This window comes from Mycteria americana, chromosome 8 (genome assembly GCF_035582795.1).
Source record: "Mycteria americana isolate JAX WOST 10 ecotype Jacksonville Zoo and Gardens chromosome 8, USCA_MyAme_1.0, whole genome shotgun sequence".
In the NCBI taxonomy this organism is placed as follows: Eukaryota; Metazoa; Chordata; class Aves; order Ciconiiformes; family Ciconiidae; genus Mycteria; species Mycteria americana.
Window position 1 is genome coordinate 38,020,880 of NC_134372.1, and position 17,287 is coordinate 38,038,166.

The 17,287-nt window shown below is 36.7% G+C and overlaps 1 protein-coding gene across 2 annotated transcripts; it reads left to right on the top strand.

Moving 5' to 3' along the window:
* Positions 1-1,275: 1,275 nt before the first annotated feature.
* GPATCH1 (G-patch domain containing 1) lies at positions 1,276-16,865 on the top strand. 2 transcript variants are annotated; one of them, XM_075510753.1, is made up of 20 exons: positions 1,276-1,397; positions 2,494-2,628; positions 2,912-2,997; positions 3,408-3,568; positions 3,922-4,019; positions 4,194-4,252; positions 4,601-4,846; positions 5,674-5,821; positions 6,574-6,653; positions 7,694-7,898; positions 8,534-8,821; positions 10,710-10,891; positions 11,176-11,303; positions 11,576-11,709; positions 12,049-12,218; positions 12,926-13,130; positions 14,208-14,318; positions 14,806-14,930; positions 15,457-15,602; positions 16,839-16,865. In XM_075510753.1, exons 3-20 carry the CDS (start codon positions 2,986-2,988, stop codon positions 16,858-16,860), a joined length of 2,520 nt encoding a protein of 839 aa, XP_075366868.1. In that variant the 5' UTR covers positions 1,276-1,397; positions 2,494-2,628; positions 2,912-2,985; the 3' UTR covers positions 16,861-16,865. The 2 variants fall into 2 exon arrangements, with proteins under 2 accessions (XP_075366868.1, XP_075366867.1); XM_075510752.1 differs by having other exon boundaries at positions 1,304-1,434.
* Positions 16,866-17,287: the final 422 nt, after the last annotated feature.

Consider the following 17,287-nt stretch of genomic DNA (forward strand, 5'->3'; position numbering starts at 1 on the left):
CACATGAAACTCAGGTAGTTTCACTTTGAAAGAAACCAGTTCTGTGTAAACAAACACACACAAAAATACTGGGTTAGAGAATACGCCACTAAACTTGCAGTCGTCTTATCTGTTAAGGGCAGGAATTCCTCAAGACTGTGTTGTGGTTTATTTTCAAGGATTTCAAGAAACTGGTGGTATTTGCTTACAAAAGTTGTGGATTGACAGAATCTATCTTCAGCACAAAATGAAGTGCTTTTGTTTGGGTTTGTGGTGGTTTGGGGTTTTTTGGTTGGTTGGTTGGTTTTTAAATTTATAACATATTGTGCTTGTAGTGAATCTGAGTATTAAGGTAAAATGTAAGCTTAAGAAATCAAATTAATCAAAATCGACATACAAGTTTCTCATGGATAACACTGTGGAAAGCCACAAAATTAAAATCCAAATTTTGAACACTTGGCTCTTACCGGTGAATACTTATTGGTTCTTATCTGGTCTTTGTGTAAAAGGTATTCAGTAACCGTTTCTCTCACTATACAAGACTCCCCAAAGATGTGCAGAGATACCTGAAAGTGTAGAGGGCTAAAGCTCTTTTAGTAAAGGTTTGAATGCAAAGACTTCTGCACCGATTCCTGTGCGCATTCTTTTTTAATAGCTTGTAAAACAACGTGGTTAAACAAATTTTGCTATATATCTGCTGAAGACTGTAATTCAATTAAATCCACACCTCCCCTGGTCATACTGAGTCAGGTGGAGTTCACTTTACACCTGGATTCAGATAAAACCTGTTTCACAGAATTTTTTCTGTCCTTTTCCTAGCCCTTCGCTGTTTTGCAAGTAGGCCTGGCCTAGCGCGATAGATGTTTCGAGGCAGCTGATCAGATAGCCATTGATGAGCAAGTGTTCGACATTTTCTAGCATTATTAATTTTTAAAGACATCAAACAACACTTCGGACCGTTGATTTGCAGCAGCACACCGTAGCATTTTCCACATTTCTGTGACAGAGTTCTCCGGGCCGAAGGGGCTGGCCGGAGTCACTGAAAATGCCGGGTTTTGTAATCTCTTAAACCGACACCGGTTGCGCGGTCAGGGCAGGCTCCGGTCAGCGCCGTGCCCGCTCCGCTTTACCGTAGCTACCCGCAGGAATGCCGCCCGCGACGGGGACCGAGAGGGGTCCTTGCTACCGCGCTGGGCTCGGCGGCCAGGCCCGCTACCAGGCTGGGGGCTGGCAGGGAGCAAACGCGGCCTCTGAGGAGCGCCGGGCCCTTCCTCCAGCCACCGGCCGGGAGCCGGCCCCGCCCCAGCGCAGGCAGCGGCGCTCCGCCTCCCTCACGTAACGCAGCTTTGTCCTGCGCGAGCCACCGTCGCGGCAAGATGGCGGCGGCGGAGTCCAGCGACAGCGATGAGGAGGATTTGGTGAGCTATGGGACCGCGCTGCAGCCCCTGCAGGAGGGTAAGGGACCCCCGGGGAGCTCGCCTGCTCCTCTTCAGTACCTCCGTCGTGCGTTGCGGCGGGTGCTGGGGAGCAGCGCGGGCCGGGAGGCAGCCCGGCGTGAGGCGCTGAGGCCGGGGTGCCCTGGAGGGCCCGCCCGGTCCGGGGCTGCTGTCCGCCTCCTTACGGCTTTCGGTTCGGGAAAGCTGTGGCGTGAGGGCCCAGTGCAGCTCTTCCTCCTTCTTCTGCCGCGGTGGGGCGTAGGGGCTGTCTTGGCAGCCGTGCTGGCCTGCGAGAGGGGTGCTGCCGCCGGCCCTGGGCGAGGGGCCCCGGGGTAAAGCAGTCTGGGAACGGAAAGCTGGCTTCCCGCGACGGGAGTGTGAAAAGGATCTCAGCACTACACCGGCTTTCCGGCATGCGGGTGGGGGCCTGGGGTACCCCAGGGTTTGTGCCGGCACTGCTCTGGCTGGAGCTGGGGGCCTGTCTTTGTTTCTGTCTTTACCCCAAGCCTGAAAAAAAAGTGGAATTCAAATATAACAGCCCAAGTACTAGGGTGAACGTCCTACATTTGTATTTATGAGATGGACTCAGCATTGTCCAAGGAGTTACACAGAGCTGTGACTCCTGAGTTTGTGCCACTTAATTAGAAATAGTGTTAAAAAGGTGCAAATGTTTATGTCAAAGTCGATAGCTTTTGTGTTTTGTTTAAGTTTTGGACACTTCTAATGTGGTGTAACTTCTCAAGGCAATTACTTAAGTATTAAATCCTGTCGGGGTCTTGCATACTTAACAACTAAAAGTGTCGTTTCACAGGAAAAAAGAAATGTTCTCAGAACTCCTTAGAATTTAGGAATTCTATTTGAACACTTCATGCTTTTACTTTAGCAGTGTACATCAACAGTGAATGCAAATATTTAAACTAGAGTGGGAATAAGTGTGAACTGCTGATGCTTTCCACTTCAGGGTGGCTAGTATTTGATCCAGTTCTTAATTGTAAAGAAGAAATGGCATCTGGAGCAAGTGGAGAATCCATTCTTTATGCAGTGTTGTGACTTTAGTTTCTGATTTCTCTGATTGTAGGTGAACGGATTAAAAAGCCAGTTCCTCTTCAAGAACAGACTGTTAAAGATGCAAAGGGACGATATCAGCGTTTCCATGGAGCATTTACCGGTGGTTTCTCTGCTGGTTACTTTAACACTGTTGGCACAAAGGAAGGTTAGATATTTTTCTGTCTTCTGGGAAGGGTTAATTGATTACCCTAATTTAATGTTAGTGAAAAGAAATTAACTGTAATTAAGCATTTTTTTTCTGCTATTCATTATACTGTAAATAGTTGAAACAGTATTGTTGAAGTTATTTCCCCTTGACTTTTTGGACTGTAGTTTTATAGATGTTCCCTTGTTGTATGCTTAAGGTGTAAGGTTGAAATGTTTGAATTGTTTTCAAATATTATGTTGCAGTTTACTATACCTTCCTTAGATATTTACTTTTTTTAAAGGATGGACTCCTTCAGCTTTTGTATCTTCACGGCAGAAGAGAGCAGACAGAACCATTCTTGGACCAGAAGACTTCATGGATGAAGAGGTAAATTTGGAAAGGAATACAAATCTTTTGGAAGTAGCTGCCACGACAGCAAGTTTTTCAGGCAATGAAATCTTAAGAAGAACTTAAATAGTGAAAATGGAAGTAACTTTAAAATTACTTCTTGTATACAGTGTTATACTTCTGGGACCTATAGGATGTTTCATAGATTCATTTAGGAAGCTCCTGTAATCTCAATATTAAAAAAAACCCATAACTCAACCCTTTCGCTTTCTCGGTCAGAAAATACAAATAGTTTTGAAGCTGTTTAAAATATGACTGTTCAAGTTATTGAAAAAGCAACTGTATAACAGGCTTGAAAAAATTAGCCAATACGAGAGTCATATCCCATTTTCTTTCCTTTACCATTACAGTAAGCATCTAAATTTTTCCATTTTGTCTATATTTTCCAGGATCTTAGTGAATTTGGGATAGCACCAAAAGATATTACAACCACGGATGATTTTGCATCCAAAGCTAAAGACAGAATAAAAGAGAAAGCTAGACAGATTGCAGGAGTAGTTGCTGCCATTCCAGGAACCACCGCATTTGATGATTTAATAGGACCCTCAAAGTAAGTAAATTTAAATAAAAGTTAACCAAACAATTCCTTTCACTTAGAAGTGTTGTATTGGTTAGAAAAGTAATGTTTGACCACAGTAATCCATAAAGAGACTGGAAGATCTATGGTGTTACACTTTATAAGTGGCCTCCACCTGGATTTTTGTTCTGTACGTGCAGACTTGTACCAGGTAAACATTTACAAACTGGGATGTAGTGTATATGCAAATGTTGATACATTCAGATTTGATTTTAAAGTGGGGTATAAAAACATAATTTTGAATGGTGTATATATCTATATTATTTCTGAATAAGTATTAAAAATGTGGTTTGAGGTAATTTTTTTTTCCTTTTGTTTCTTCTTAGAATAACGGTTGGGGTTGAACTGTTACGAAAAATGGGCTGGAAAGAAGGACAAGGAATTGGACCACGAGTCAAAAGAAAGCCACGCAGGCAGAAACCTGGTAAGTTCAATGAAGTTCCTGAACTCATTAATAGAAAGATAGCATTCATAGACTGATTAGAAAGTTCATTTTAAAACCTCCTTTTATTTAGTCTGTTTCTTTAATCTTTTAGATTTAAGAAAGAAATTTAATAAAGAATTGTAGTTTAATATGATGCTATTATGTCTCTTGCAGACCCTGCAGTGAAAGTATATGGTTGTGCGTTACCACCTGGACTGTCTGAGGGTTCTGAGGTATTGAACAGGCAAAAGTTGTTTGTTTGACTTATCTGAGAATGTGTGCTAACACATTTGAAAAACAAAACAAAACTCCTTTGATGTCTTTAAATAGTATTTTAACATGCAGTTCCAAGTTTTGTTAAAAGCATTCATAAATACTTATTATACTTATAGTGAAGGAAGGTTTTAATGTAACTGCATTTATTCTTTTGCTACCTAAGCAGGTGTAGTTGATACATACTTTCATATATAATTTAGGAAATGCAAACTTGCCTAGTCTCATGTTAACTAAATGTTGTAAAAGCTCAACGTACAAAACTTTTTTAGTCATATTTGCTGTTATATACTTTCATTTTGTACAAGGATGAAGAGGATGAATACCAGCCAGAGAATGTGACATTTGCACCAAAAGATGTAATGCCTGTAGATTTGACTCCAAAAGAGAATGTCCATGGACTTGGCTATAAGGGTTTGGACCCCTCACAAGCTTTGTTTGGTGTATCTGGAAGAGAACACCTGAACCTTTTCACAGGTGGTTCTGAAGACACCAGCAATTTACTAGGTGATCTGAGACACAGTAAAGGAAGAAAACTAGGTATTACAGGTCAGGTAAGGACATTTTTTAGTGTATTTTATTATTAGTGCAGTAAAATCTAAATAAATTTTGTTTTTTTCTTCTGTGGAAGGCACCTAGTTGTTGTAAGGTTATTGTAAGAAATCTTAAGTGTGGTTTGAGAACAGGATTTTTTTTGTTTTTTTTACTTTATATGAAGATGTGGGGAGATTCTTAGAACAATTCTTATTGTTGAACAATTTAACAATTCTTATCGATATTGTTAAAGAGAACTATAAAATACCTCACTCTGAATAGTCGGGTGGAGAAAATTCTTGTGTGACTTTGGTTAGAGAAAGTTAATATTCAATGTGTTTTTAGTTTACATTTTTTGGTCAATTTTACTTTCAGTAATGTTGAATCTGTCAGCTAGAGAGGTTTGGCTTCCCTCCATGGTATTTGTAGTTCTTATGTAAAAGCACTGTCAATTAATATTTCTGGGAATTATACTTGTTTAGTTTTCATGCCAGCTTACATTTTTTTCCTTTTGAGAACTTAACCTGCTCTTAGTCAGATTGCAAATGTTACCTTGTAGAATTAGGCTGCTGTCCTCATCCTGTACAGACCAAACTCACTGCCTCTCCCTGCCAAGGAAGTGGAATATGTTTGCTTTTGTGTTTGGTGAGTTCGGTGAGGGTTTTTTTTCCACTAGTTGGTAGCACTTTTTTTTTGTGAAGCTGTACATTTTTTCCTAGTGTATATATATGTATACTGGACATCTTATATAATATAGATGGATAGATATACATGTAGATGTGTTCTGACATGTGACTTATTTTTACACTTTTGAATTCTCATTATTTTTATTTAAAATACATTTTAGGCTTTTGGTGTAGGAGCTTTAGAGGAGGAAGATGATGATATTTATGCAACTGAAACACTGTCAAAATATGATACAGTTCTAAAAGATGAGGAACCTGGAGATGGCTTGTATGGCTGGACAGCACCTAAGCAGTATAAATCTAAAAAAAGTAAGAACTGTAGTTCTATCTAAAGACATATTTGTATTTGTAATTTATGTTTGGGGGGAAAAAATGATATAAGTATATTCTGTATTTTCCAAATATTTTAATTTTCAGTGGGCTAGTATCTTCCAGCCCTGATATCTGAAACTTTGTCTAGTCTTCCTTCAATATTGAAGTGTCCAAATCGGGAAATAATTTCCAAAGTCGTCCACTAATCCCAATGTAGATTAAACCCCCAAATTATATTTTTAAAACGACAATATGTGCTGCTTTGAGATACAGGATTCACATGATCGTGAATCATGGCTACAAAATATGACCTGATAATCGCAAAGAGAAATTTTTTTTAAAATTAACTTGTGTATTTTCAAACAACATTTGTAAATTTTATCTTGATACCACTTTATTTTTAGTGCAGCTTTTAAGTGCATGAAATACTGTAGTGATTTCTAGAGTACCTGTTGACGTTAGTTGTACACAATTAATGGCACTCGTGATGTTAGCTATGCAAAATAGTGATACTGTTGCCTCGCTGTTAGCCATGTTCATCTTGCAGCAATCTCTCTGGTAGTAGTTTTTTAGCTGTATAATACTAATCTGGATTCAGAACCCTTAATTTTAAATGAAAGGTAGTGAAGACAGAACTACAATTATGGTCCATAAAAAATATGTTGAAAAATGGAAAATAATCAGAAAAAATGCTTTTTGCCAAACATACACATTTTAAATATTGACCAACTCTATGGTCAATTTTGTAGGGTCTGAAAGAGAAGTTAAATATATAGGCAAGATCTTGGATGGTTTTTCCTTGGCATCAAAATCATCAACTCCAAGCAAGGTAAGCAGATACTGGTATTTTTGTATTAAGAATAACAACAGCAAATTGACATGTGAGCTGTATGGACTTTACTGTTCCTCAATGTTTTTTATGTTCTTAGAAATAAAAGTTCTGGTCAGCAAGAAAGATTGCTGAATGAGCAAAATTAGGTTTGTATTGAATAGCGTCCAACACTATAAAATTTGTCAGACTACTGGATGAATTTAAACTTTGCCTATGTACTGGCTTTGAACAAATGCTTTCCACACTGTCCACTGTTATTTGGCAGAAAGTTGGAGGAATGGTTTGATTGAACTTTGACATTAAAAAATGTACATCTTTTGCTTCTAGATCTTTCAGATGTAACATTTAGTTTTCTGTAAAAATCAGGCCCCATGCTTCACCCACTTCACTGTTTTGGTGGCAAGTTAACTTGTTAGCCATATTCTCAGGTTTTCATCATTTATGCCATATATATTTGCATAAATTAGAATGATAAACATAATTGTGTGACAGGGTCCTCTTTCTAATGAAGAAAAAGGAAGAACATTTGCATGGTATATAAAATTGCATCGTAGGGGAGGCACAGGGATAATCTTTGAAGTAACAGCTTGAGTGAAGAACGTGAGGGAAAAGGACTTTGAAAGTCATTAAAATACAGTAAGCACAGAAGTACTCAATAGTCCAGTTGATTAAATCATGTGACTTTGGTTTAAAAAAAAAAATAATTATTAAGCAATACCAAGAGCATTTCTCAGATAAAAGCAATGCATATTAAGACTTGTTAATTTTGCTGTGGCTTGATGTGTATGTCTTCCTATTTTTCATAATCATTAAATATTAACAATGTAACAGTTTGGTCCTGAAGTTTGTATTATGATGCCACTTAGTGACTGGGTCTAAAAGAATTAGTAGCTTGTAATAATCTGTTTCTACGGCTAAGATGTAAGTTGAGGAATTTTTAGATTGAGGTGACTTTTTTGGAAACACATTTGTAAGTGTTAAATACAAAGTTGTATCTATCTCTTAGTTGATTTTTGTTTTGTTGTTCCCCCGCCAAGATTTATCCACCACCTGACCTGCCACGAAATTACAGACCAGTCCATTACTTTCGACCTGTGATAGCAGCTGGGAATGAAAAGTACCATTTACGGAAGGCATTAGAGGAATCGACTGGAAAACTTGAGAGCGATACAACACAACAAAGCAGGCATGCTTTGAATGCGTCTCAGAGGAGGGAACGACTAGGAGAGGCTGGTCTAAAAGGTATTGATATATGTGACCACACCTTTGCTTTTGTTTCAGGTCCCCTGTTTGTTTATATAACAGTAAAAATTTGGTCTAGCCTTGAACACTATTTTCTAATATAAACATACTAAATCTAGTTGGCTTAGCTAGAACACCTTATCATTGTTTAGTTTCATCTCAACAGATGAATTGTTGACGTATCTGCCTGTATTTTCATTTACTTAAATCTTTTAAAGATGAAAAGTACATGTGGGATTGTGTTTTATTGTGTTGGGTTTTTTCTTTTTTTTTGTGGCCTTATTATGAATTTGGAATATAGTAGGCTGTGAGGATTTTTTTCCTGTAGAATGAGGTTTCACTGAAATAAATGCAAAATCACTAAAAAGGTAACTTGTAAATGTGGTTTGCATTTGTATCTACAATAGTAAAGTTTACAAAGTAATATGTAAATATGTGGTAAATGGCATAAAAGATGTAACAGTGGCCAATTTTTTATCTGCCATCTCTGCCGTTATACTGTTTATTGCTGCTTAAGAGCATTTTCTCTGCATGTATATGCATAGTGGTAGGCTTTTTTCCTCCACTAAAATGGCAGAAATAGTTGTAGTAAATTTTCACTTCTATTTATCTCTTACTGCTTTTTCTGGTTTTAGGTCCGACTCCTTCTGTTTTGGAATATCTGTCTGAGAAAGATAGAGAGAGACTCAAAGAAGTGAAACAAGCATCTGAACAACAAATGAAAGCAAAAATGTTGCCTCAGCAGTTGCGAAATAGCAGATTCCAGCCAGCCTCCCCAGATGATGCTTCTCGCAAATGGCAAATGTTGTTGGGGGGGCAGTTAGCAAATGCTGGTTCTAGTGACTTCAAACCATTTGCAAGAAATCCAGAAAAACAAAAAAGATACGAAAGTTTTGTGAAAAGTCTTAAACAGGGAGAAAAAGGTAACTGAAGAGATTAATCCTGACATTTTAATTTTTCTCTAAAAAAATATTTCTTGATTTATTTTTTTCCTCTTCTTTTTTCCCCTTTTTTTTGTCCTGATGCATTTTATGTTCACTATGAGTTCTCTTCCTGAATTTCACAGCATTTCTCCCTCTACGTCTTTTTAGGGCCAATATTAAAAGAAATGTTTACTGATATTTAATTGTGTTGACTTCAGGAAAACTGCTCAGTAATTTAAGTGTCAGCAAGACTTGATTTTAGGTATTACATTTCATACTTTTATGCTGTAGCAGAAGTGAAGTTCCCCAGGATGTTCTACTTAATTGCCTGTATTTCTGGATTTCCCTTCTTCCATTTGCCAAAGTAGACTTCAGCTTTGGCCAATACCATAAACTATGCATGGAACAAGCATTTTCATTTAGTTTTTTTCTCTTTGAGGAGTAAAACCGACAGATCCTATAAAGGCAGAAAGATTATCAGGTCACAGTAAAATGGCAATTTTTTTCCTTTTCTCACATAAGACAGGAAAAAATCAAAAGAAAACCCATACCCTGCACTTCCAGAGGAGATAAGGACCCTAAAGTGAATGAAGTAGTTTACATTTGTCAAAGCTTCTATGACATGTCCTTTGGATACTCAGACTGCCACTGTCACTTATTTTCTTCTCAGAAAAGTTTGTGGCTGTAAAATCATAGCATACATGCAGAGCTCTTACTCAAAACAAAAAAAACCCAACCCCATTCATCTGCTCTTTTTGTGCTGTTTCAGTCTCCTTCCATTTTGTTTAGCCTTTTGCTATTAAATGATACTGTGATATATCTTACGTTAAACCAGGTACTTACGATGCCTTGTGGTGAGTTCCTCAGTACTGTGATTTTTCTGTAAGGCATAAAAAGCTGAAATCTGATCTAGGGAGAGCAGCAGCAGCAGGTGAACCTGGATTGTCTTAAAATAAAAAAAAATTAGGGTTGGTTTGTTTTTAAAATTTTAAAGTACAAAGGGGCTATTGGGGAAGAAGAAAAAAGGGTATCAGCAAAGTTTTGCAGAGGAAAGGGTATAATGTCAGGTAGAAAACCTGGTTTTTTTATTTTAGGATTTTTTTTAAAATCATCCTTTTCACTATATGAAAAAAGATTTCCTGGTCAGTAGCCTCTTCTAGTTACCGGATTGGGGCAGACTGCTTGGGCTTTGAACCCATAGTTCCTCCGTTCAGGACTGGATTTTTCCCTGTGTAAAATTGTGTAGCCTCTTACGACTGTAAGTGCCTCCTTAGTCATAATGATGAAAATGCAGAAATATTTAAATAACTTGAATGATTAAGATTCTGTTTGTAAGAGTGTCTTTGCTTGGCTGGTGTTATTTCCTGTTCCTTCTGGGAGCAAATGTGAACCTGTTGCTTTAAACAGGGTCTGTATTGTTTACAGAAACCTGTGTCCAAATTCTGTAGTCATCAGCGGGCACTTCATGTACCAGAAAGCCCCTTGGAAGTTACCAAAGCCAGACCAGGCTTACTCCCTGGTTAACTTTTTTGTTCTGCGTTTCAGTTATTTGATAAAGCTTTGGATTATGCTTTTTGTTTTAAACACCTCTTAAATACATTAAGTATTTTGAACATTCCTTAGAGGGCAATGAGTAGGGAGTCAGCGTTACAAGTAAAATTATTTAAAATATCTATCTTGCATTTGGCAAATGCTATCATTCTTGCTATCTTGAAAAACTACCTCTGCTTATCAAGGCATATCACAGTTGAGATTAATACTATCCTGAAACTAAATACTCATTAAATACTTGCAAGGATGTTTGCTTATTATCTTACTTTTTGTTGGAAAAGCATCAGACCTAAGTAAGCTGTAATCTCTGCTAAGCATTTCTCTCCTTATCTTATAGTAGATACATTAGAGCATTATTTAGACCCGAGTATGACGGAATGGGAGCGAGGAAGAGAACAAGAGGAGTTCTTCCGTGCAGCAATGTTCTACAAATCCTCAAATTCAACACTGTCATCCAGGTTTACCCGGGCCAAATATGAAGATGATGTTGACAAAGTCGAAGTTCCCCGGGACCAAGAGGTATATGCTGTTTACAATGTTTTAGTACATTGGAGCTGCAGCTCCTGCCTTAACCCTGACTTTCAAATTCTTTTTGTTTAAAACTCTTTTGTAGATATAATGTCAATGTTTTGTTGCCCTTCTGTTTAGCAAACTTTTGAAAACACTCACTGCCTACAAAGCAGTGACTTGTTAAACTACACTTAAATATTTATGTTTCTGTCCTGTTCTTAAGTCTTACACAGTAATAGTCAATTCAGTAAGTTGTTACTTATTTAGCAGCTATAAATGTTTGACTTTTTCAGAATGATATTGATGATAAGGAAACTGCTGTGAAGATGAAGATGTTTGGCAAACTCACAAGAGACAAGTTTGAGTGGCATCCTGAAAAGCTGTTGTGTAAAAGATTTAATGTTCCTGATCCATATCCTGAGTAAGATGATTGATACTGATATTTTTAACACTTTTTGAAAACTCTGAGTTTTTCATATGCTTGTGGAAAATCTGGGTTGATGTTTTCTTTTTGTGTCATAATAGATGTAATATAGAACTGCCTAGTGTTTTTATTTGCCTCATTAAACATGGTGACCTCTGACAAAATAGTATGCATTGTAAGGACTACTGTAGATGTTTCAGCTTGTAGATAATTTGAGGCCTTTTCTGTGTTGAAAACAATAATCAAGAAACACTTTTATTTCCCTCTAGTTCTTCCATTGTTGGGTTACCAAAAGTGAAACGAGATAAGTATTCTGTGTTTAATTTCTTAACTCTGCCTGAGCCCACCACATCTGTAAGTCAAGCAACAAATGAAAAAATCCAACAGAATAACAGTCTCAACAGTAAGTTTGTTGTTACTTTATTCATTTAGCTATAAATGAGATAATAGTATAGAAAAAGCATATCTTTGTCACGGTGAACTTATCTACCTGATTTTTTTTCTTCATTAAAAAAACCCCAAACAAAGAAATTGGAAATAAATTCAGTGACATAAAAACTGAAGTCAGAGATATTATGCTAATTTCTTCTACCTAGAAGACAGTTATAGGTCAGATATTCATTAGAAAGACTTAAAAAATGTCAAACTATACTGAAGAAGCAGAGTAATTTAAAATCAAGTAGGCCATGAAATGCAGGATAATTTGGCATGCAACTGATATGAATGTTTGGGATGTCTTTAGAACCAAAGAAACCTTCAAGATGGGATGTATCGGATAAAGAGAAGGAGAAAAAAGATTCTATCAGTGAATTCATTAGTCTTGCTAGATCAAAAGCTGATGTTCAGCAGCAGCCGCCAGTGCCAGCAACAGAAGAATGTGGAACTGGGCCGAGTGAAACTCTTCCCACTGAGGTGAGTTTACAACGGTGTTAGAACTTAAAGGGGAATAGCTGTAAATCTTCACAACCTTGAAACAAGGTTGGGCAATGTATGAATTGTTTTAATACAGATCAGTTTGCAGAAGAGCCAACTCAGGATAAGCAAAGATGTGAGGATTGTACTTTGAAGAATTTTGAGATTATAGCTGTGAGATGTAAAACATTTACAGCATGCAAGGACAGCAAGTATGACTATACTTGAAGTAGCAGCTTCAGAGAAGAAAAAATGTAGCTCAGCAGTCTGGGAGTTAAATTCAGTCCCCTACACCCACTTTGCTCACAGGCACAAAATACATTTTTTTTTTTTTTTTTTTCTGCTTTGAATGGAGGAGGGTGTACATTCTGGGGAGAAAGGTGATGTTTTCCTCTTGCTTAAATTTAGTAACGTATAATTGAAGTTTGAATTAATGAATTAGAATTCATAATATCTGGGGATCTATTTTCAACTGTCTGTGTAGCAGAAATTGCACTACCCTTTACAGGACATTGACTTAGTTTAGCAGTGTTTCAGAGTTTTACTATTTTGGACTAGCAGTTCCTAAGATTGTATATTTCACAGCTATTGTGATATTTGAGTGTTTTGTAAATACATGTCAGCATGTTCTAAGTTATTACTAATGAGAGAGAGATTGTTAGTTTCTTTAGTGTTTAAATATGGTTTGTTACTATGCTGGTTTGCAGGTAGCTAATGAAGATAAGGATCAGGAAGAAGAAAGCAGACCATCCATGGACTTATTTAAGGCCATCTTTGTGAGTTCCTCAGATGAAAAATCATCTTCCTCTGAAGAAGAGAGCGATGAAGAACAGCAACCAACTACTTCGGTAATAGATTCAGAAACCACGAAGCAAGTTGATATACCAGACAGTTCTTCATCTAATGTACAAGGTAATACTTAATGGATGTTCATTTATTTATAAATACCTTGTAAAAGCTTCATTAATGAATCAAATACTCCAGAACTGCTAGGGCAGTGCTATGCTATTGTGCAGATCATGTCATTGGTGGAGCTGGGCATGTAGGAAACGTGAATAATACAGCACTGAATAAGGCCTTCCCTGTTATAGTGTTATTTACATTGTCATGTGTCTTGTGTAGACTTTGTAAGCCAACTGCCCAATGGAATATGCTTGTTAAGCAGTGAGGGAGAACAAACCATCTAATGTTAGAGCATACTTCACTGGGTAATACAGGGAAACTTTTATACCTATGATAAATTGTAAGATAGATTGATAAATTATGACTGTCTTGTGGTGGATATTTGACACATTCAGAAATAAAAAACTTGCATTTCTTTGATAATTAAATTCACTCTCTAAATACGGACATTCCAGTAAAATATAATGTTGAAACAATTTTACTAAGACATCAAAAAGTTGTATTTTATTTGTATTCTAGTTATAAAAGTCGACAGAATACTTTCACAAGAGAGGGAGAAGACCAATCTTTTACTCTACTTCTTAGTAAAATTTAATAATCGAGCTGTAAAAAGTTCCCATATTTTCAGGATGTCATTAAATTAACAAAATGTACAATATATTTAGCTTACAATGGAAATACTTTGTCCACTTACTGTCCAGTTGGTTCTGTTAACATCTAACTTTTAGTGTTTATTAACTTTATACATCTTGTGGAGTCTTTTATTCATTCTAACTAATGGAATAGTACTGTGTTACTAAATGAAAGCAAACACATGCACTGATACTAATTTAATTAGTAATTGTATAGTGTAAAAGGCCAATTTTGATTAAAAAGAAAGGGAAAAAACCCCACAACAGTATGGTGACATGTTTCAGAATGTCAGCTATCCAGTTGGGCAAAGCAGTCCACAGAGATAGAGGATGCTGATCAATTTACTTTCTTAGACGTTTTTAGAAAGCCTCCCTTAACTTTCTTCAGCACTACTTTGACAAAGTGTTACCTTATTTTCCTTTCAAATAAAGAATTTTTTGTTTTTTTTCATAGAGAATGTGGCTGCTACAACTGATCCTGGCATTTCTTTGTTGCCTACGTCAAAGCAGGAACTGGATGCAACAGAGGAATTTGGACCAAAGTTGCCTCCAGCTTTTTCTTCTGGTAGGTTCTGTAGGCTTCTAGTATGTAAATTCTGCACACTGAAGTTGTATGTAAGATATATGATATTTCTCTTTAAAAAACATTTGTGAATAGGCACTTTACCTCTTAAATGCCTGTGTTATGTCAAACTGGCATCAGCAAATGCTTTGTTACCATGCTATGATCCACTAGCAGGAACCTCTTTGCCTGTCTACCAATTTTGTTGTAGCTCTGTAGAGGCAATGATAAAAAATTGTAGTGAAAATATAGGACCAGCCTTGCAATTTCTTTTAATAACAGATTGCAAAGGCGTTTAATTACAGTAGGAAGGTTGCAGTCAGGAGTTTTAGACACTTCATTTCCATTTGAAAGCTTAGGGTTGGTTGTTTTTTTCTTTTTTTTTTTTTTTTTTTTAAACTGTCCTATTAGAGTAAAAGTAATATAGAATTTAATAATAGAATTACCTTGTCATGGTTTTTTTTGTTTCCACATTTGCTTTGCACTTTAGGCTCTACTTGGCAACAAGAACCAGTGGTGCCAGCAAGTTTTCCTGGGCCTAGTAGGAAAGAAAAACATCGGAAGAACAGAGAGAAACACAAGACTAAGAGAGAACACAAACACAAAAAGGAAAAGGTATTTAATTTAAATAAACAGTTTATTGATTCTTTGATCTGCCAGTCAAAATTTTTTATTATTTATGCTGGGTTGTAGAAAAGAGATATACTAAGACTAGAACTTAAGCAACTGAGTTCCTCAGGTGTCTTGAAACCTGAACTTCAGAACGGAAAATTATCCAACTGGGGTGCTGCTTTTTCCATATATACAACGTGACTACAGATAGAATCTTGTGGGTAGTTTAATGTTGTATGCTGAAGATGTCAGGCATATTCTGGGAGCTGCATATAATTCATGGTTTGTATACAAATAATAATAATGAAACTTCTGTTTTAGGGGGGTTGAGTGCTTGGGATGAAACGTGATTTTGGTATATTTGGGGTTTTTTTAGCTCAGTCTGTGTAGTGGAAAAGAGTCATTGTTAAGCATTCTGTTTCAATTAAGCTTGGAGTCTACACTGAAATCAACTTTTTGCTGTTGTTGCCTTTCAGAAAACCCAAGTCTTTCACAATGAAATAAGGGATTGTTTCTCTTCTTTTTACAGAAAAAGAAACATAAGAAACAGAAAACCAAAGGAAAGCACAAGAATAAAAAATCAGAAAAAGACAGCAGCTCAGACACTGCAGATAGTAGTGACAGCCTTAGTGATATAGATACCACAGGCTTGTCACCCAAAGAACTTCTAAGAAGGTAAACAGAAAGTTTACTTAAACACTTGCAAATTTTGCAGTGAATAACCAAAACCTCAGTTTATGAGTTGTCATTCTAGTGAACCTATTTGCAGCAAATACAGATCAGCCAGTCCCTTTATGAATATAAAATACTGCTCACTTTTTTTAAGAAGGTGAGGAAAGATTACAAATGTTAGGCATCTTAAGCTAGAGGGTAATTAATTTTAGGGTAGAAGCCTCTTAAGGTAAAGGGCACTAAATACACAACTCTACTAGTTAATGGAGGTCATAGTTAAAGATGACTGATATTTTTGGAAGGTATTTTGGGAATTAAAAATTGAACAAGTGGAGGTAGTGATTCCTATTTCTGTTACTTTGTCTACTTCTCTTTACTTGGAGACATTGGAAGCAACATTGCTTCAGAGTGCTTTGAGTCTGCTTCAGTTTGTTGATAATTACCGAAAGATCCAATTCACATAGATCCGTTGTGTGGCATTGATGCTTAAGATAATTCTGTGCTTGAGCAGGGAGCAGTGAAGCAAGCAGAACAATGCTTGAGTCATGTACATGTCTGCTAAATTTAGACTGTGCTGTTATAATTTTATAAACTAGAGACTTCAACAGAGTGCCAACAGAAATGTGAAAATCAAAAAAAGAACAATTTCCAATTCCATTTTGTTCACACACTTGAAATAAAGTACAAACAAAAGTAACTGTCTGTAGTTCAGATCATAGTCAACTTTAAGTGCATCCCATGTGGAACAGTCACTGCATTGCCTTCTGTTTAGCATCTCTTATTAGCTGAAGGAGAGGTCTCAACATATGTGTTGAAATACCACATCCAGGTTGCCTAATGGCAAAATGATTGGAGTCTAGGTATTTAGTAGAATAGACATGTACCAATGGAAAGGCTGGCATTCCAAAGGACTCTGCCTTCCATTCCTTTGGAACTTAGCTTCAGTTACGTATTGGGGTTGTCTTATTTAAAAACTGAAGTACTTCTCCTTCTATTCCTAAGTGCCTAGAATATGTTTTTATGCATTTTGCACAGAATAGTTAGACTTCTTTGTACAAGCAATTATTTTGGAAGTCTTCGCATTTGCATGTCTCTATCATTGAGAAAATGTTTTTATCTCACGTAACTGAGATTTGTCTCTTAAACCAAGGTTTAAGAAGCTGCTCAAGTAATTAAATGTTCTTAATGTTGCATGTTATTATTCAGTCTGACCTCTTTCTTTTTCTTTCTCCCTTTTAGGTTAAAACAGCTTCAGTATTGAAGAGGTAGCTTGCTTTCTTCAGTTCTGTGTGACTTTTGATCTCAAATTTTTGATCTCCTCTATGATGGTAGATCAATCATGTATACTTTGAAGCACTGTAGATACTGTATTCATATTGAATTTGTTTGAAAGTAAATGTGCATATGTTTATTTTGTGATGCTTCATGTTCAAAACGTATGGATTACGGAATGTTGAAAAGACTTCTTTCTGGGCAGCATAATCTGAAATACTGCAGGCTCTGTTTTAATTAACATGAAACAAGATATTTTAATAAACTTAAGTATTAAAATCTCTTTTGTATGGTAAGTCATTGCCTAGGACCTCTAAAATGCTGGAGAGTAAATTTCAATCTGAATTAAGTTAGGAAGTTAAAAACTAAAGAAACGTAAAATTTGTATTGGGTGCAAGTCTTTTTAATGAGTCTAA